The sequence below is a fragment of the Mercenaria mercenaria genome, chromosome 2, assembly GCF_021730395.1.
Source record: "Mercenaria mercenaria strain notata chromosome 2, MADL_Memer_1, whole genome shotgun sequence".
Classification (NCBI taxonomy): Eukaryota; Metazoa; Mollusca; class Bivalvia; order Venerida; family Veneridae; genus Mercenaria; species Mercenaria mercenaria.
The window spans coordinates 36,141,614-36,164,060 of record NC_069362.1 but is presented as its reverse complement, the minus strand read 5'-3'; the positions used below and the strand labels follow the sequence as shown (position 1 = coordinate 36,164,060).

Genomic DNA, 22,447 nt, shown 5'->3' with positions numbered 1-22,447 from the left:
ATCATTTGACCAAAGTTTCATGAAAATCCTTCAAGGGGTTTAGGAGATACAGAGCTGAAACCTTTGACCTTCAGTTGTGACATTGACCTTCAGTTGACATGGCTGACTCATGAGTTCTTGATGAGGTGATCATTTGACCCAAGTTTGATGAAAATCCTTCAAGGGGTTAAGGAGATATAGAGTGGACACGAAATGGAAGGCTCAAACCTTCGACCCTTAGTTGTGGCCTTGACCTTGAGCTGGCATGGTTGGCTCATAATTTCTGCACATCGTTCTGATGAGGTAATCATTTGACCCAAGTTTTATAAAATTCCTTCAAGGGGTTTAGGAGATATAGAGCGGACACGAAATGGAAGGCTCAAACCTTTGACCTTCAGTTGTGACCTTGACCTTGAGCCGACATGGCTGACTTATAAGTTCTGCATATCCCCTTGATGAGGTGATCGTTTGACCCAAGTTTGATGAAAATCCTTCAAGGGGTTTAGGAGATATAGAGCGGACACAAAATGGAAGGTTCAACCTTTGACCCTAAGTTGTGACCTTGACCTTGAGCCAGCATGACTGACTCATGGGTTCTGCACATCGTCTTGATGAGGTGATCATTTGACCCAAGTTTTATAAAATTCCTTCAAGGGGTTTAAGAGATATAGAGCGGACACAAAATGGAAGGCTCAAACCTTTGACCTTGAGTTGTGACCTTGACCTTGAGCCGGCATGGCTGACTCATGGGTTCTGCACATCGTCTTGATGAGGTGATCATTTGACCCAAGTTTTATAAAATTCCTTCAAGGGGTTTAGGAGATATAGAGCGGACACAAAATGGCAGGCTCAAACCTTTGACCTTGAGTTGTGACCTTGACCTTGAGCCGACAAGGCTGTCTCATGGGTTCTGCACATCGTCTCGATGAGGTGATCATTTGACCCAAGTTTCATGAAAATCCTTCAAGGGGTTTAGGAGATATGGACCGGACACGATTTTGTTACGGACGGAAGGATGGACGAAAGGACGGACGAAGACCATTCCTATAATCCCTCCGCCACGGCGGGGGATTAATAAACATGAGAGTAGCAGCTATACTTACCGAAGGAAAACCCTCCCCCGCCAGGTTGTTCATCACCCCACTGGAAGAAATTACAGCCCTCTCCTCTTGGAGCTGGACAGGCAAAGAATTGTCTCCCCTTGTTTGGTCCCTCTTTCTGAACAGTTAAACTGTAAAAAGCAAAACCTTCTGATAAATAAACTATACTGTATACAAAGTGTCATTCATCAAGACTGCCAGTGCAATAACACTTAGGCATTTTCTGAATCATTGCCACATAAAATCCTTGAGGAAGATCCTGTTCATTGAGATGTATATAGATACATGATGAGTAACAGAAACATGACCATGTAGCAGCTATATGGCTCATCTTAAAAACTGAAGGCTGTAAAATATGTACTTGCTAATTAATAGGAAATAAGATCAAGGACAATAAGTAGTTAACTGAATGCTTACAAAAGTCGAAAAATGGGCAATATGTTAAAAAAATGCAAAACTGAGTTGTTGAACATGTACAATGCATGCCAGATCATCACAGTGGACAAGTGTGTGAAGTTTCAATGCATATCCACTAGTGGGTACTGGGATACCAGCTTACATACAAAACCTTAACCACAAATTGCTAGGTCAAAATAAGTGCATAACTTTGTAAAAATTCAAAGCAGAGTTATGGAACCTGTGAAATGTATGTTAGTTCATCACGGTGAGTAAATGTGTGAAGTTTCAATCCATTCCCACAAATGGTTACTGAAACTGATGCTAAATAAGGTGCAAGTGCAATAGATCTACATATTCTTCAAACAGTAGAGCTGAATGCTCAAATACCCTAGTCATACTACTTCTGTATCATGCAGAGTAACAAATGAGATTTCTGTAGTCATGTCAGATTTTCATTTTCATTTTCATTAAATTGCAGCATCATTTTAAGAACATAAACAAGAGGACCATGATGGTCCTGAATCGCTCACCTGTCCCCACATGACCCAGTTTTGAACTGAGTATGATGTCGTTTTTTTTTATTATTTGACATAGTGACCTAGTATTTGAGCTCATGTGACCCAGTTTTGAACTTGACCTAGATACCGAGATAAAAATTCTGACCAAGTTTCATGAAGATCCATTGAAAAATATTGGCCTCTAGAGAGGTCACAAGGTTTTTCTATTATCTGACCTAATGACCTAGTTTTTGAAGGCAATTGGCCCAGTTTTCGAACTTGACCTAGATACCATCAAGGTAAACATTCTCACCAATTTTCATCAAGATCTCATGAAAAGTACGGCCTCTAGAGAGGTCACAAGGTTTTTCTATTAATTGACCTAAGGACCTAGTTTTTAAAGGCATGTGACCCAGTGTCGAACCTGACCTAGATATCATCAAGGTGAACATTCTGACCAATTTTCATGAAGATCTCATGAAAAGTATGGCCTCTAGAGAGGTCACAAGGTTTTTCTATTTTTAGACCTAATGACCTAGTTTTTGACCATACGTCATCCACTTTCGAACCTGAACAAGATATCATCAAGGTGAACATTCTGACAAATTTTCATGAAGATCCATTGAAAAATAAGGCCTTTAGAGAGGTCACAAGGTTTTTCTATTTTTAGACCTAATGACCTAGTTTTTGACCGCATGTGACCCAGTTTCGATCTTGACCTAGATATCATCAAAGTGAACATTCAGACCAACTTCATGAAGATCCAGGGAAAAATATGGCCTCTAGAGAGGTCACAAGGTTTTTTCTATTTTCAGACCTACTGACCTAGTTTTTGAAAGCACGTGACCCAGTTTCAAACTTGATCTAGATATCATCAAGATGAACATTCTGACTAATTTTCATGAATATCCATTTAAAAATATGGCTTCTAGGGAGGTCACAAGGTTTTTTCTATTTTTAGACCTACTGACCTAGTTTTTGACCGCACGTGACCCACTTTCGAACACGGCCTAGATTTCATCAAGATGAACATTCTGATCAATTTTCATGAAGATCCATTGAAAAATATGGCCTCTAGGGAGGCCCACAAGGTTTTTCTATTTTTAGACCTACTGACCTAGTTTTTGACCGCACATGACCCACTTTTGAACATGGCCTAGATATCATCAAGATGAACATTCTGACCAATTTTCATGAAGATCCATTGAAAAATATGGCCTCTAGGGAGGTCACAAGGTTTTTCTTTTTTTTAGACCTAATGACCTAGTTTTTGACCGCACGTGACCCAGTTTCGAACTTGACCTAGATATCATCAAGATGAACATTCTGACTAATTTTCATGAAGATCCATTGAAAAATATGGCCTCTAGAGAGGTCACAAGGTTTTTCTATTTTTAGACCTACTGACCTAGCTTTTGACAGCACGTGACCCAGTTTCGAACTTGACCTAGATATCATCAAGATGAACATTCAGACCAACTTTCATACAGATCCCATGAAAAATATGGCCTCTAGAGAGGTCACAAGGTTTTTCTATTATTTGACCTACTGACCTAGTTTTTGATGGCACGTGACCCAGTTTCGAACTTGACCTAGATATCATCAAGATGAACATTCTGACTAACTTTCATGAAGATCCATTGAAAAATATGGCCTCTAGAGAGGTCACAAGGTTTTTCTATTTTTAGACCTACTGACCTAGTTTTTGACCGCAGTTGACCCAGTTTCGAACTTGACCTAGATATCATCAAGATGAACATTCTGACCAACTTTCATAAAGATCCCATGAAAAATGTGACCTCTAGAGTGGTCACAAGCAAAAGTTTACGCACGGACGACGGACGCTGCACGATCACAAAAGCTCACACTGTCACTTTGTGACATGTGAGCTAAAAACTGTGTTCATCATTCACCTCTTTGCTGGCTGACCACACTGGCATGATACAGACTCTCCTGGATCTGTATTCTGGTTTCTATGGTAACTTGGTGTTGGATTTGTACTGTTGCCGGAGTATCGGTTACTGGAATAACTTGTACTAACTGACCTGGAAACATTGACAAATAACATCCAATTTAAATACAAAACTTTTATAAGAGCTTTTATATAAAAAACTAGAATGTGTCTGTAGGACACAGGGTGTGCCCCCCACTGGTACATTTGTCACAAATAAAGGGCAATAATTCAAATGTTTGCAGTCTTAATGGGGTAAAGCCTCGACAAACATTTTATGAAAAGGATTCATTATTATAGGCCATATACTTTTTGAGCTATGAGCATCACAAACAAAAATCCACTATTTTGGCTATTTCAAGGGCCATAACTCTGTAATAAGAACTAAGATTCTCAAGAAGAATGCCAAATGTGCAAGGTCACATCATGATAAAGACTCAAGCAAGGTTTCATGAATTTACATCAAATACTTTTTGAGCTAGGCACATAATTAGGTGAAAATGTGCATTTTTTACCACTTCAGGGGCCATAACTTTAAAAATAGGGGGTGGAGCCAGCCAAAAAAAAAAAAAAAAAAAAAAGAGATGTGCAAGTTTATATCATGATAAAGACTTATGCAAGTTTTCAACCATTTATGTACCATACTTTTTGAGCTAGGTGCATCACAAGGTGAAAATGTGAATTTTTGACTATTTCAGGGGCCATAACTCTGAAAATAAGGGGCAGACCAAAATGACAAATAGGAGGTGTGCAAGTTCATATCATGATTAAGACTCGTGCAAGGTTTCATGAATCTATATCAAATACTTTTTGAGCTAGGCGTGTCACAAAATGAAATGTACATTTTTTACTATTTCAGGGGCCATAACTCTGAAAATAGGGGGCGGAGCAAGACGAATAATAGGAGGTGCACAAGTTCATATCATGATAAAGACTCATGCAAGGCTTAATCAATTTATATCAAATACTTTCTGAGCTTGGTGCATCACAAGCTAAAAATGTGCATTTTTTACTATTTCAGGGGCTATAACTCTAACAAGTGGGCCATGATGGCCCTATATCGCTCAACTGTTATCATTGCACTTAAGGACAAGTCTTCAAGGTCAAAAGATCGTAACAGAAATCAATCAAAAGAATTATGAGAAAATATAGTTGAAATTTTCTTTAAGTAACTTTAAAAACAAGATTAGAAAACTTTTTGTAGAGGTCCACTAGGCAATGCTACATGTCAAATATCTAAGCTCTTCTGGTTTATTTTTAGAAAATTTTGAAGATTTTTCATGTACAATCAAGTAACCCCATGGGGCAGGGTCAATTTGACCCCGGGGTCATGATTTGAATAAACTTTGTAAAAGTCTAATAGGCAATGCTACATGTCAAATATCTAAGATCTAGGCCTTCTGGTTTATTTTTAGAATTTTTTTTAAAGATTTTCCTATGTAAAATCAAGTGACCCCTAGGGCGGAGTCGATTTTGACCCCGGGGGACAAGGTTTGAACAAATTTTGTTGAGGTCCACTAGGCAATGCTACATGTCAAATATCTAGTCTCTAGGCCTTCTAGTTTATTTTTAGAAAATTTTTGAAGATTTTCCTATGTAAAATCAAGTGACCCCTGGGGCGGTCAATTTTGACCCAGGGGAACATGATATGAACAAATTTTGTAGAGGTCCACTAGGTAATGCTACATGTGAAATATCTTAGCCCTAGGCCTTCTGGTTTATTTTTAGAAAACTTTTGAAGATTTTCCTATGTAAAGTCAAGTGACCCCTAGAGCGGGGTCAATTTTGACCCCCGGGTCATAATTTGAAAAACTTTAGTAGAGGTCCACTAGGCAATGCTACATGTCAAATATCTCAGCTCTAGGGCTTCTGGTTTTTGAGAAGAAGATTTTTTAAATATTTTCCTATGTAAAATCAAGTGACCCCTGGGGCGGGGTCAATTTTGACCCCGGAGGCCATGATTTGTATAAATTTTGTAGAGGTCCACTAGGCAATGCTACATGTGAAATATCTAAGCCCTAGGCCTTCTGGTTTATTTTTAGAAATTTTTTGAAGATTTTCCTATGTAAAATCAAGTGACCCCTGGGGCGGGGTCAATTTTGACCCCGGGGTCATGATTTGAACAATTTTAGTAGAGGTCTACTAGGCAATGCTACATGTCAAATATCTAAGCTCTAAAGCTTCTGGTTTTTGAGAAGAAGATTTTTTAAGATTTTCTTATGTAAAATCAAGTGACCCCTGGGGCGGGGTCAATTTTGACCCTGGGGTCATGATTTGAACAAAATTGGTAGAGGTCCAATAGGCAATGCTTCACACCAAATATCTAAGCTCTAGGGTTTCTGGTTTTTGAGAAGAAGAATTTTAAAGTTTTTCCTTTCGGTTGCCATGGCAACCAGTGTTCTGTATGGAATTCAATTCTTTGAACAATTTTGAAAGGGGGCCATCCAAGGAACATCCCTGTGAAGTTTCATCAAAATTGGCCTGTTGGTTTAGGAGGAGATGTTGTTTAAAGGAAAGTGTGGACGGACGGACGCCGGACGGTGAGCAATCACAATACCTCACCCTGAGCACTCTGTGCTCAGGTGAGCTAAAAATAGGGGGTGGACCCAAATGAAAAATAGGAGGTGCGCAAGTTCATATTATGATAAAGACTTTTGAGCTAGGCATGTCACAAGGTGAAAATGTGCATATTTTACTATTTCAGGAGCCATTACTCCCAGACCCAAACGAAAAATAGGAGGTACGCAAGTTCATATCATGATAAAGACTAATGCCATTTATATCAAATACTTTTTGAGCTAGGCATGTCACGAACTTCGGACGGACAAGACCAAATCTATATGCCCCCACCACTCATGGGGGAATGAAAATGTCACTAGTTGTCATGCAGCATGGCAACTCAGGAAAGTGGAGCTAAATTTCTAAAGAAGTACAGTCACTATCCAACACTCAGATAAACAATATTCTACTTCATATTCAGTGGAAAAAGCAGCAGACAGTCGTCAAATATCTGAAATGTAAGAATGGACTTTGAGTGCTTGTTAATTGTTATAGACCAATGCCTAAAATTCTGACATTTAATGTACAGCACTGTTAAAAAGATATGATTTTCTCATTTTTGAAATATACCAGCAGATAGTATTGTTACCTATTAGCAGTCTGTCCGCCACCACCACCACCACCATCATTGCCTGCCTCGTCAGCCCACAGGAAAAAATTACATGCTGAACTGCCACATTTATAAAACTGTCGTCCTGAAAATACAACCATGTATTTCAACATATCTTCACAATGAAACTGTTTTGCCAAGTTTTACCACATTGACACAACTTAGGTCACATGGCAACATTCCAGCTTTTCTAGTGGAAAAATCCAGCAAAACATTCCTCAAGCAAGCTTGATACCTTCTGCACATAAACTCATGAATAGGGATTTGAATTCCAGACCATGGTGTATGTGTTTTGGGGTTTAGCGTCTTTTTCAACAATTTTTCAGTGAGACTGTCAAATGATGACAGATAAAATTGTTACCTTACAAAATCACATAGGTATTCACTTGTCAGTTTATGAAGAGATCTTTTACAAAGACAAGACAGATTCAAATTGATTATTTAATAAGTGCCTCAAGATCATCCATAAATGAAATGCAATGAACTATTAAAAGACGGAATAGAGTAAAAAAAGTGTTTCTTTATTTCTCTGACACTCTCTCACCTGTATTTGGCCCTTCCTTCCTCACTGTAAGCTGTATTGCATCATTCCCACAATTACACACTACCTCATTCCCAGACTCGGTGTTCCCAGTGTTACCTGCACTTCCTGTCACTGTTGCCAAGGGTGGCCTAGAACTCCCAGAATTCCTGTTTGAATTTTGATTGGTCCGATTATTATTCCACTGATTTGATTGGCCAGGAGGTGAGGTAAAGCTAGAGTTGTTGAACGTGTTATGATTGCTACTTTGATTAGTTCTAGCACTGTAACTTATGGTAGAGTTATTTCTAGCACCAGTGTTGGACTGCACAGATGACTGCGTTGAATAGTTTCTAGACGACACAGAATTTAAGGAGCTACCATAACCTGAATCTCTCTGACTTCTAGCCGTACCTGAAAATTATCAGAAAAATCATTTTTTCCCACTTGGAATTTGTTTTCTGTCAATATAGAGTCTGCTGAACTTTCTTTAGAACAACTTCAGTTACCAGCTCTTCAGATAGAATAGCACAGGCATTGACAGCACTGTTAGAAGATAAAACACCTTTTGTTCTCCAGTTAGATACTAGCCTCAAGGTAAGTTTATGCAGGTTTAATTCTAGGAAATAATGCAATTTTGTCAATGTGAAATTTGTTTTTTCCAAACCTGCTACTTCATGCTGACAAAACGAAAAAGACCTACCTACATTCTACACTGGCACTTGAATTTGTAGTTTAATACATAAAACATAGTCCTCAAGGGGTAGGAATAATTTTAAAGCATATACTAACTGAATGGTTTGCAAGTCAACAGGCGAAACTATTGCCCAAGGTCAGTTAGACAGGTTTTGACTAGTGAATGGCAATCCATTCAATAATATTTTATTACAACTTCAGATAAGTTTTCATACACTTTTCATCAAATTTTGACTAACAATGTAACATTTAATGTTAAACTAGAGACTGGCCAATGGCACAACTATAGACCTGCGATTTATTATTCATAGCTTTTCTTTCATCTTTAACAGCAGCTGAACGCAGGTATTGACATACTACTGCTTGACTAAGGCCCAATAGCAGTAGCAGAATTTGAAGCTTTTCGTATAAATCTAGCAATTTTTGAAGTAAACTAATAAAAACTTCCATTTTTTAAATTTCATTTGCAAAGAGCAAAATCATTAAGAACAAGAAGCTGCGTTCAATAAACGCTTGATGCCCCCGGTGGCATCCTTGTCAATACAAAGCAACCTAAGTCCAAAACAAGGTAAAGGTCAAACTGAGGTCAGGTGATGTTTGAAGATGAGGAATGGTCACAGGTTACATCTGCATTAGTATCAAGTCATCCTAGTTAGGGTACTGATGCTAGAGGAAACCGTCCTGTTTGGTTAACCAAGAGATGGCCCATACAAATCAACCTAAGTCCAAAACGAGGTCAAGGTCAAACTGAGGTCAGGTGATGTGTGAAGATGAGGAATGGTCACAGGTTACAACTGCATTAGTATCAAGTCATTCTAGTAAGGGGTATTGATGATAGACGAAACGGTCCCATTTGGTTAACCTCGTAAGGACGTACAAACGGAAGGACGGACAGGTAAATCACTATATGCCTCCCGCATCAGTAGATGCCCGGGGCATAAAAATCAGAAACATATTTATCATAATGATTAACTTACATTTTTTGGAGATCAAATTTCTGTAAACCCTGCCTTTAACAAAAACACTTAACTAGAGCTGCTTTTGGGAAAAGTGCATGGCTCCCACAAATGCCTAATCATCTGAATGGTTATGTATCCGAGTCAACCATACACCAATACCTGTATCACTGGCATCTGTGTACAGAGCGATTTTCTGTAATTCAAGGGCTATAATTCTAAAGTGCATGGGCTGATTTGGCTAGTTATCAAACTTGGCCAAGGACTTACTGGCAAACACATTTTGTTCAAGTTTGGTGAAGATCGGAGAAATGTTCGACTAAGAGCACGGACAATATTTGTGACAGACAGGCACACACACGGTCACACAGAGAGGAGTAAATCATTATGTCTCCCACCACAGTGGTGTGGGAGACATAATTATTCAATGTGTACAAAGTTACTCAGGGAATACATATGCATGAACACTAAATTTTTTTTGATCTTATAACAAATATACCATTGTTTGTCTGAGTAGCTGAGCCAGCAGGTCTAGGTGCTTTGATTCCCACATCTGTAGTCAGTGTGTCATCACAGCCCGCCACACATCCAGTATATCTAAAACATATCAAATCCAGTATAGCTACAATATAGCAACAATATTTTCGAAAGTGAACATTCTTACAATGACTTCAGTGGCCAAATGGCGATGAAAGACACAAACAACTTCTCCCTCACCTCAAGGTTCGAGGAAGGTGAAATTCACCAAAGTGGAAACTGATGCACAGACAAACATGAACAAAGTAATATACCCAATCTCTTTAAAAAATGGTGTAATAAACCAATACTGTGGCCCAGTAATCATGATCAAGGTCTTAGATAATCTAATGTTAATAGGGTTGAAAAACAATCAGTTCCTTGCCCTTGTATCAAATGCACAGATGTAAAAAATCCCCATTAAATGTCAAAAAAAATGAAAGATAAACATTGAAGGATTTCTGAGCTGATAAGGTAGGTAATGTACTGTGGATACAGGAATAATACAGGAAGTATTAAAGAACTTACTGTGAGTGTACACTAATGTACTGTAAATACAGGAATAATATATGGGAAGCACTAAAGAAATTACTACGAGTGTACAGTAATGCACTGTGGATACAGGAACAATACAAGGGAAGTATTAGAACTGATAATTGTGAGTGTAAAGTAATGCACTGTGGATAAAGGAACAATACAAGGGAAGTATTAGAACTGATTGTGAGGGTACAGTAATGCACTGTGGATACAGGAACAATATAGGGGAAGTAATAAAGGAACTAGAAATTGCTTTTGTAAAAAAGCACATGTCTCCCCCAGTGCAAAGTCCTATAGGCAAGAAGTCAATAGGGGTCAGGAGCGAAAGTCAAAGAGACACCGATAGTTGGCTGCAATAGGGATCATTTACTTGGCATGTCCAGTCATCCCGCTAAATTTCAATACTCTTGGCCTAGTGGTTCTCAAGTCACTGTTCAGGCTCCTGTGACCTTGACCTTTGATCAAGTGACCTCAAAATAAATACAGGTCATCTACTCTGCATGTCCAATCATCCTATTAAGTTTCAACATTCTAGGTCAAGTGGTTCTCAAGTTATTTTCCAGAAATGATTTTACATAACCAGGCCCCTGTGACCTTGACCTTTAATAAACTGACTCCAAAATCAATAGGGGTCATCTACTCTGCAACTTCAATCATCCTATGAAGTTTCAACATTCTGGGTCAAGTGGTTCTCAAGTTATTGATCGGAAATTGTTTTCCATGTTCAGGCTCCTGTGACCTTGACTTTTAACAGAGTGACCCCAAAATCGATAGGGGTCATCTACTCTGCATGTTCAATCATCCTATGAAGTTTCAACATTCTGGATCAAGAGGTTCTCAAGTTGTTGATTGGAAATGGTTATCAATGTTCAGGCCCCTGTGACCTTGACCTTTAACGGAGTGACCCCAAAAATAATAGGGGTCATTTATTCTGCATGAACAATCACCCTATGAAGTTTCAACATTCTTGGTCGAATGGTTCTCAAGTAACTGACCGAAAATAGTTTTCCATGTTCAGGCTACTGTGGCCTTGACCTTTAACAGAGTGACCCCAAAATCAATAGGGGTCATCTACCCTGCATGTTCATATTTACATATAAGTAATACTAGTATAATACTAGTATAGTAATACAAGTAAATATATTAAATCTCTAATATTAGAGATACACTAAAAGTGAATACAAAAAAGTGTCTTACCGACCCATGTTACCACGGAAAAATGTTTTTACTTTTTACATAGGACTTATAATAAAAAAGTTAGAAAAATACCTAAAATATTGAAAATCTAAAAATAGGATTTCTAAAAATAGACTAATTCCTGAAATTTAAGGGGAAGAAACTCAGTACAAAGGTTAAAAAAAGGTTACTTCCCTTTGGCTCTAAGCCAATCAGAATGAGATATAGTGAAAATACATCAACATTAACCTTAAATTCTAGGTAAAAGGGGACACAATTCAAGAAAAATAGTGTCAGAGTTATGCACCTTGTGTCACATGATGTGGGTGATGAGGTGGAACATCTATTTTAAGTCTGAATCAAATCCATTCAGTAGTAATTGAGATATAGTGAAAATACATCAAAATTTAATAACCTTAAATTCTAAGTAAAAAGGGGCATAATTCATGAAAAATTGGTGTCAGAGTTATGCACCTTGTGTCACATGATGTGGGTGATGAGGTGGAACATCTGTTTTAAGTTTGAATCAAATCCATTTTGTAATAATTGAGATATAGTGAAAATACATCAAAATCAACCTTAAATTTAAAGTAAAAGGGGACATAATTCATAACATATTTATGTCAGAGTTAAGCACCTTATGTCACATCATCTGGGTGATGAGGTGGAACAACTATTTTAAGTTTGAATCAAATCCATTTAGAAATAACTGAGATATAGTGAAAATACAACAAAATTAACCTTAAATTCTAAGTAAAAGGGGACATAATTCATGAAAACTTGGTGTCAGAATTATGCACAATGTGTCACATGATGTCGGTGATGAGGTGGAACATCTATTTTAAGTTTGAATCAAATCCTTTCAGTAGTAACTGAGATAAAGTGAAAATACATCAAAATCAACCTTAAATTCTAAGTAAAAAGGGGCATAATTCATAAAAAAAATGGTGTCAGAGTTATGCACCTTATGTCACATGATGTGGGTGATGAGGTGGAACATCTATTTTAAGTTTGAATCAAATCCATTTAGTAATAACTGAGATATAGTGAAAATACAACAAAATTAACCTTAAATTCTAAGTAAAAGGGGACATAATTCATGAAAACTTGGTGTCAAGAGTTATGCACTTTGTGTCACATGATGTGGGTGATAAGGTGGAACATGTATTTTAAGTTTGAATCAAATCCATTTGGTAATAACTGAGATAATAGATTTCGGGACGCGACGGGACGGGACGCGACGGGACGCGACAAAACTGACTCCTATATACCCCCCTCAAACATGTTTGGTGGGGGTATAATAAGGGAAGTATTAAAGAACTCACTGCGAGTGTACAGTAATGCACTGTGAATACAGGGACAATATAAGGGAAGTATTAAAGAACTCACTGTGAGTGTACAGTAATACACTGTGAATACAGGGACAATACAAGCAAATTTGATGAATTGGTATCCCCCGCCGAAAGGGTTTATGGTGAGGAATGGCAAAAAAATATATCTGGCAAAAAGTTAAGGATGTTAATAAGAAGCAAATAATTTCATTATTCAAAATTAATTTAACAGAAAACAAATGTTTAATTAGAGAGTACATAATAAATGTATGATACTTTCATCCTGACTAAAGAATTTATTTTGAATGGGATATGCTGACTGTAATAAGCTTAGCTTTTAAAATTAAATGCAGTTAATTGAAATGTGAGCTTGAAGTTTAACTGGAACGAAATATTGTCTTTGAGTGGTTTGGCACCAGGTGTTGCTCTTTAACATGTAAATTTGAACTTAAAAGAACAGATGTCCTTAAGAGAACATAGGTAAGATATCTTGAACATGGCTGAGGGCAAGGTTTGTGCAGTCACAACTTAACATGTTGAAGGTTTGAACATTTAAAAAAAAAAGGAATGGAAATATATATATATATATACATTTATTTTTTTAGGGGGTGCAGGGGAATGGGAGAGGAAACAAAATTTCACTATTGATTATAAATATTGATTGAAAATTAAAAATGAAAAAAAAAAAAAAAATGTAAAAGGGTGAAAGTTTGGGGGTGGGGGGCAGAGGATGCATGATCAGTGGTGGGCCTGACTGGGTGGAGAAGTGAGGTGGGGGAATGATACAACTTGGAAGGTTTGAAAAAAATCTAAAATAAGAAATGAAAAAAACAACAACTTTTTTTGGGAGGGGGGGGGGGGGGGGGGGGGGGGGTTGGGAGGGGGGGGGGGGGGGGGTGTGACCAAGGCAAGTGGGTGACCAGGTGTGGGTGCGCACCTTCACATGATGTTTATAATAAATGTTCACAGAAAAGAATGAAAGAAATTTAATGAAATTCTGCCAAATGGTAAGCTTGTTATGTACAAATATGTGGATTTTTAGACAATTAAAGGGCAATAACTCTGAAGTTACAAAAGAAATCCGTACAAAATTGTCTGTGCACAGCCACATTATAGTGCTCTAAATTCTGTTAAAGTTTCATTGTTCAAGGTCAAATATATCAAAAGTTATGATGCAGAAATTGCCATATCTATAGTACCCTATATACAGTTGAACTTCAATGGCTCGAACTCGGATCTTTCGAACACCCGGGATCGCTCCAACTTTTCGCCCGGTCCCGAATTTATTCCTTCTTTATTCTAAATAGTTCTACCTCAGATCGCTCGAACTTCGAAAACTCGAACTCTCAAACTCATTTGGTGGTCCCTTTGGCTTGATTACAGTGATAATTACACCTATTCAGTCGAACAGCCAATTTGTCACCGGAATGGCTTGTGTTTACAAAGTTTTTCACACCTCTGCCTGACATTCGCCAAGCTTCCCCTTTAACTGGCGCGTGCGTAATTTTCACACGCCTATGTAATTAGCGTCGGTATATGACAAACAAATTAAACAAAGTGACTTTCGTTCAGTGCAATGCTTTAATGGGCTTTGATTAATACGAATAAAATTATTTAAAATAATTGAGCAATGTCTGTCTTTTTCTGCAATAAAACAGGAGATTCGATGTTAACTTTCATACTGCTTTAGCATGGCTGAATAACTTAGTAAAGGACCCGGAAACGAAGGGATAGCTAAGTCGGCTACTGGAAAGCAAGGAAGAAAACGAAAATAAGATCCAAAAACTTTAGAAACAAAATATATAACGCCATCATCAAATGTGAAAAACTCAATCTCATGTGTTAGAACTATGTACAAATCTCTCTCCAAATTAGAGTTCAACAAACATTCGGCGGTTCAGTCCTCCATCAAGGCTTTATTAAAAAAAAATAAACAGTAAAACTGTATACTGTACATGACTGACTGAAATTATGAATAAACTGACGTATGCTCATTAGTTGTGTTGATTTCATTTCTCTATTTATAGCCTATGTCTACATGTGACGTCATTTAGTACTTGACTATGATTCATAAAGGTTTGCTATTCATGTCTTCTTATTTGATGCTGTCTTCACCAAATTCTTATGATTACATATTAGTGTTTTAGAATCTATCTATGTTTTTTTTTTCACATCTATGTCATGTTTGAAAATAAATAATAAAGACTACTTCAGCGTTTGTTTTTACAAATCATCGTATCATACACACATGTAGGTACAATATGACAATATATTACGATGTAAGGTTTATAACACATCATGCCCTCGAATTCCCGAATTCAAAATGGCCGCCATTTGGATGGCTCGAACAACGGAAAACTCGAACTTATTTCAACGGGACCCTCGAGTTCGAGCCATCGAAGTTCGACTGTAGTTAACACAAGAAACTTCTAAGGGCCATAACTCTGGTGTTACTTGGGCAATCTGTCTGAAACTTGATGGACCCCATAACCTCATAGTGGTGAACATGTATATGAAGTTTGTTGAAAAAATCTAAAATAAGGAATGATTTTTCTTTTCTTTTTTTTTTTGTGGGGTGGGGGGGGGGGGGGGGGATCGGGAGGGGGAGGGATCTGATCAAGGAAAGTTGGTGACCAGGTGTGGGTACACAACTTCACATGTTTACAATAAATGTTCATGGAAAAGAATAAAAGAAATTTAATGAAATTCTACCAAATGGTAAGTTTATGTACAAATATGTGGATTTTTATACAATTAAAGGGCAATAACTCTTAATTTACAAATAAATCCGAATGAAATTGTGTGTACACAACCACATTATGGTCATCTAAATTCTGTTTAAGTTTCATAGTTCTAGGTCAAATATATCAAAAGTTATGATGCAGAAATTGCCATATTTATAGTACCCTATATAGTTAACATTAGAAACTTCTAAGGGCCATAACTCTGGTGTTACTTGGGCAATCTGACTGAAACTTGACGGGCCGCAAGAACTCATAGTGGTTAACATTTATATGAAGTTTTAAATAAATATTCCCAACAATTTCCTAGATATGGCTCCGGATGGACGGAAAGACGGACGGAACGACAACGCCAAAACTATATCCCTCCGACTTTCGTCGGGGGATAATAAGGGAAGTATTAAAGAACTCACTTGAGTGTATAGTAATGCACTGTGGATACAGGAACAATATAAGGGAAGTATTAAAGTACTCACTGTGAGTGTACAGTAATGCACTGTGGATACAGGAACAACATAAGGGAAGTATTGAAGTACTCACTGTGAGTGTACAGTAATGCACTGTGGATACAGGAACAATATAAGGAAGTATTGAAGTACTCACTGTGAGTGTACAGTAATGCACTGTGGATACAGGAACAACATAAGGGAAGTAGTACTCACTGTGAGTGTACAGTAATGCACTGTGAATACAGGAACAATAAGAGGGAAGTATTAAAGAACACACTGTGAGGGTACAATAGTGCACTGTGGATATAGGAACAAAATACACGATGTGTTAAAGAACTTACTGTGAGGGTACAGTAGGGGGAACAGATCCTCGTTTAAACTTGAAGTTGACTAGATGTACATCTGGACCACACTGAAAAACAAAACATATACTATCATTTACATTTGTTTTCCTCTTGCTAAATTCAGTTTAATATTTCACTTTGCAACAAACAAAGAAGCAAGTACAAAATGTAAATGATTTTTAGATAATAAGAGGAGAATTTCAATATTTTTCTTTGTGACATTTACTTTTACTACAAAATTAACGTATATTAATCTTGGGAGATTATTATCACTGTCTTTGGAAAGAGTATGTTGACATTTCATTTTTCAAAACATTAAGATGTAAATCCATTTCATGTACTATTGGAGCTGACTTACCTGAGAACATATACTATCACTGACGGAAGCCTCTAACACACCGTCTGGCAGCCATATTGCACTGCGGCAGTTTGGATAACCCATACATCCTATATAGAACCTGTAAAACATCCATAACTTTTCTTTATTACATTGTTACAAAATTTAACAACTAACTGCACATAAAACAGCGTAAGAATATTGAAAAATATAGGCTTTATAGACAATTTTAGTCATATTGTGAAGGATTATCATGAGGACCACTGCTGCCCTCATCTGAAATGACCTCAACACAATATGGCAAAACAGCAGTTATGTCTTTCATATAAAGTTATGTCTTTCATATAACTAAATACCCTGCTTTTTTAAAACTTATGCTTCAAAGTGATGTGCTTTTCTGTCAAATACTGCAGAAAATGGTACTCAACATTTTTTTTTTCAGAAACATTAACAATTTTCATAAACATGTACAACTGTTCATAACATTCTCAACCATACCGACATAGGTGTGACTTCTGAGGACTATAGTTAAAATATATACAAATGTCATATAAAAAGAAAAAGAACACAGGTAGCTGTTGTATGAAAGGCTTTACCCTTTGTTGTCTTTTTTTGGTTTCAGTAACATATCTGATCCACACATTGGGCACTTCATTACTGGAGAGGACACTTCAATGTCTGAAATATAAATGTGTAATACAGTTTGTGCGTTTACGTAATAGTCTTTTTCACTGACCTAACCAGTCCTAGCACTATCCTCTTGATGCCAAGCAAGGAAAGTACTAATACCACTTTTCACACCTTTAGTTCGACGTGGCCCAGAAGAAAACCAACAATCTCCCACACCCCAAGCGTGCACTTAACTACTAGACTACCAAAGGCTGTATGTGTAATTCAAAGTAATCATTATGCAAATATACACAATTAAACAGTTTGTACAAACACATATATATTCATATCTATACACAAATAATATAGTCTGATTTCTTTGTGACATGACAGAAGGTAAACTGTCTTGTATCATTCCCTTTAAACAACTGATTAATGTGGCAAAGTTGTAAGTAACTTGGCACAGGTACATTAGATAGATACCTGGCAACTAACTTGAGCCCCAGTCTTGATGTAAGACACAGAAACTTAAACATCCAATGTAATGTCAGCTAGCACCTAAACAAAAGAAGTTTTTCAACCTTTCTCAAAAAATCACCCTTGGACTTACTAAGAAAAATTCAGCAACATTTAACAAGTTATCATTTGCCAAAGATAAACACCATGTATTTCTGCAGTAATTTTGTAATTTCCTTGAGGGTGCTTTCCTAGTACCTCATTAATCAGCCAGCAAAACAACAATTTATCCAACTGAAATCAGTAAATTGTGATGCCATTCAATGTTCTTTGAACAAAAATATCTAGAGAAAAAATACAGCTCCTCTAAAATTACTACTTCATTACAAGAAGCGATAGCTAAGAAATAAAAGCAAACAAAATTTTACAGTCTGCAATCACCAGAAACTTTTTTCAATTATACGTACTTTCCTCTGGTGGAGCTGGCTGGGCATTTTCTCCCAGGTACGTTGATAATGACTCATCTATCTTTTCTGCCTGCAATTGATTTATATATAACCAAGTACAGAATAGAATTAAAACTATTACTGTTAATAGTTATCAATTAACTAAATAAATTATAAGTAAGAATGTAAAAGATATTTCCATTCTGAACATTGAAGGTGTACAGTCAAACCAAAGCTAAAGCTCACCAGAAAACAGACCGTGTACCTCTAACAACCACCAGTTTATTCGGACAGAATCATTTGCAGTGTAACATAGCCTGTGTATGAATACCGTACCTTTCACAAACAAGAGGGTCACTGACCCTAAAGTGCTCCCCTGTGTACAAGGTTTCAAGTGTCTTTGTATAACATAATGGTACAAGTACAGTTATGTTAGCCTATATTATATACATGTCACACACATTTTTGAACCTAGGGCAATAATTTGAACAATTACAGTAGACAGTACAACTGTGATATCAAGGTCTAGCTATTATTGATTCAGAGAAGAAGATTTTCAATGTTTCTGATATAAAAGCCAATAGTAAGCACATGTCACACACAGGGGCTTGGCCATTTTTTTTTTTTTACCTTAGAGCAATAATTTGGACATGTATGAGAGAGTCAAACCCTTAAATCACATGCCAAATATCAAAGAAAGTATAATAGCTGAAAACCTATTTTTAACCAAAAAGACCCATAAGTTCAATGAACCGGAACCATGATTTTAACAACTTTGAAAGAGGGCTACCAAGAGGTAATTTATGTAAAGTTTCATCAAAATCAATCCAGTGGTTTTGGAGGAGATGTTGTAAAGAAATTGTTGATGAAAAGTAACCAAGCTCTCTGGCGGCCATGTTTTTTTGACAAATCAGTAAAACTTGTGTGAAATTATTTTAAAATTGAGCTAACAGTTTTATACAATGAGATTTCTAAGTTTCTACTATTTACATATATGTAAAAGAGACCAAGCCCCCTAGCAGCCATGTTTCTTGACGAACTGCAATAATATGAACAATCTTAGTAGAGGGTCACACAAAGACCATTTGTGTAAAATTATTTTTAAATTGGGCCAGCAGTTTTACACAAGATTTTTTAAATTTCAACAATATACATATAGGGAAAAGAGGCAACACCCTCTGGTGGCCATGTTTTTTGACAAATCAAAATAATTTGAACAATTCTGGTAGGTGGTCACACAGGAATTACTTCAGTAAAATCATTTTGAAATCAGACTAGCTGTTTCGCACAAGAAGATTTTTTAAATTTCCACTATTTACATACAGGGAAAAGTGACAATGTCCCCTGGTGGCAATGATTTTTGACGAATCTGTATAATTTGAATTATCTTGGCAGAAGGTCACATAAGGACCATTTCTGTGAAATTATTTCAAAATCGGATTATCGGTTTAGGACGAGATGTCCTTTGGGGGCTTTTTTATTTTTACCTCTGGTGGCCCGTAGGTGCAACCAAGTGAAACTGAACAAGTTTGGTAGAGGACCATCCAAGGAACATCCATGCTAAGTTTCATTAAAATCCATTCAGTGGTTTTGGAGAGGCTGTCTTCAACACAACTGTTGATGATGGATGGGGGGACGCACACATGTACAACAGACACAGCGTGATCACAATACCTAACTAAGAGCACTTTTTGCTCAGGTGAGCTAAAGTGATCATTTTATGGCGAGAGTATGACCTTTGTACTGTGAAATCAATTACATTTATGGCTTTTGTGGCCGCCTAAATCTACAAAATTAAATTCCAACATGCATATAACTCCCTTCAAAACTGATAGCAACAAATTCCTGCCCCTTCAGAATTGCCATTTGGTATATACCACAAAATTTTATGCCAAAATAATCAACTGATTTCAGATTATTTTCTGGTGTACTATTTAGTATTATACCTGTCTGCAAGCTTCTATGAACACCTCTTTATACTTCTGAACTTGAGCATCCAGCACTTCTGAAATAGTTATATTCTAAAATTAACATCCAGGAATAATGTACATCTTTTACCTGATAAATGTTTAAATTTTTCTCATGTCACAGCAAACATACAATTTATTTCAGTAACCTTATCTTAACTCCCTATTACTGTATTCCTGGTTTACACTTAACTGTTCCATATCAAAGTTCTTTCTTATCAAAGATTAAAGAAATTCAAAATGACACAAGCAGTAATAAGTCAAATTAAAAAAACTTCCACTTCATTTTATTATGTAAGGTCTAAAGCATCTTTAATTTCAATACCAGTTTTACTTGATCAACTATTTTCCTAGGCATTCTTTAAAATATCTATTTACCTTGCTTTTGTTTCCTTCCTTCACATATTCTGAAAATTAAACACACCAATTCTTATCAAATTAAACTATATTATGAAAAATCATGTTTTCAAATCTAAATAGCAGTCTATTTTCTACTTTCCTAATAATCAAAGTCCATGACAGTGTCATTTTCAGTTTTACAATTAATTCAAACTTTCATATTATTTCATTTCAAATGGATGGGAATACAGGAAAATAGGAACTGGACAATGGCAGGTGTTAAGTGTTCTTGCTGTAGCATCACGGATGAAAATTTCTGTTACGAGTTAAAAATTAGAAATTTGGTTCAGTGTAATGAAAAATTATATAGATCAACTGTCCAAATTTTATCCCAAATGACAGTGTGACGATGCAAGGCTTCACTAATTCTTGCAACTATGTGTCATTAATTATACAGAATTTCAATTTCCTGATGCAAGGACTAAGAAAGACATGTGTAAACTAAGATATTATTAACTCAAAAAACCTCGTAAGGATTGGTAAATCTGGCATGTATATATGTTTTGGACAAGACAACAACGCGATCGCACTGTCATGTGTTGGTGAGGCGAGAGTTAAAGTGGCAAGCACAGGATTCCGTATGTTTAAAACTTGCAAACTTATTAAAGATGGTACCTAAGGCTACGTATTCAGCGACAACAACAACAAATCAAGTGCAAAATTGAAGTGCATATCGCTTATCTCACACTAGCAATATTTTAACATAGCACCGTGCAGTAAATACGGGACCTTTGACAGCAACATCGGCTTCACTGTTTTAGTGGATTAGCTAGAGAAAGGTGATTGTCATTTCTTTTTAACTAACACAACCATTTCATTTATACTAAAGAACATCTGCATTATATTAACAGAAGTTTCTGTAACGGCAGATTCCGCAAGCAAAATGCTTTTCTGCACCCCTCGGTCAATATGCAAATTAGGTACATTTGTAAACACAAGGTGTATGTCATAACAAGAGGACCATGATGGTCCTGAATCGCTCACCTGTCCCCACATGAACTGAGTATGACGTCGTTTTTTTCTATTATTTGACATAGTGACCTAGTTTTTGAGCTCATGTGACCTAGTTCTGAACTTAACCTAGATATCATCAAGACAAAACCTCTGACCAATTTTCATGAAGATCCACTGAAAAATATGGCCTCGAGAGGTCAAAAGGTTTTTCTATGTTTAGACCTAGTGACCTAGTTTTTGACTGCAGTTGACCCGGTTTCAAACTTGACCTAGATATCATCAAGATGAACATTCAGACCAACTTTCATACAGATCCCATGAAAAATATGGCCTCTAGAGTGGTCACAAGGATTTTCTATTATTTGACCTACTGACCTAGTTTTTGAACGCATGTGACCCAGTTTCGAACTTGACCTAGATATTATCAAGATGAACATTCTGACCAATTTTCATACAGATCCCATGAAAAATATTACCTCTAGAGAGGTCACAAGGATGTTCTATTATTTGACCTACTGACCTAGTTTTTGACCGCAGTTGACCCAGTTTCGAACTTGACCTAGATATCGTCAAGATGAACATTCTGATCAATTTTCATGCAGATCCCAAGAAAAATACGGCCTCTACAGAGGTCACAAGGTTTTTCTATTATTTGACCTACTGACCTAGTTTTGGACTGGACGTGACCCAGTTTCGAACTTGATCTAGATATCATCAAGATGAACATTCTGACCAATTTTCATGCAGATCCCATAAAAAATATGACCTCTAGAGAGGTCACAAGGATTTTCTACTATTTGACCTACTGACCTAGATTTTGACCGTAGTTGACCCAGTTTCGAACTTGACCTAGATATCATCAAGGTGAACATTCTCACCTATTTTCATGAAGATCCATTGAAAACTATGGCCTCTAGA

The 22,447-nt window shown here is 36.8% G+C and overlaps 1 protein-coding gene across 1 annotated transcript in view; it reads right to left on the bottom strand.

The window, feature by feature from the left end:
* Positions 1–22,447, bottom strand: part of LOC123563720 (DNA topoisomerase 3-alpha-like) — a 73,304-nt gene that overhangs the window by 3,389 nt on the left and 47,468 nt on the right. The window contains exons 18-28 of the mRNA XM_053535136.1: positions 20,555–20,583; positions 20,156–20,214; positions 18,231–18,300; positions 17,295–17,376; positions 16,720–16,819; positions 16,359–16,429; positions 9,767–9,864; positions 7,640–8,029; positions 7,075–7,180; positions 3,889–4,020; positions 1,083–1,210 (exon numbers count right to left, since the gene is read on the bottom strand). Of these exons, the coding sequence (XP_053391111.1) occupies positions 1,083–1,210; positions 3,889–4,020; positions 7,075–7,180; positions 7,640–8,029; positions 9,767–9,864; positions 16,359–16,429; positions 16,720–16,819; positions 17,295–17,376; positions 18,231–18,300; positions 20,156–20,214; positions 20,555–20,583 (1,265 nt within the window). The remainder of the gene's footprint in view (positions 1–1,082; positions 1,211–3,888; positions 4,021–7,074; positions 7,181–7,639; positions 8,030–9,766; positions 9,865–16,358; positions 16,430–16,719; positions 16,820–17,294; positions 17,377–18,230; positions 18,301–20,155; positions 20,215–20,554; positions 20,584–22,447) is intronic.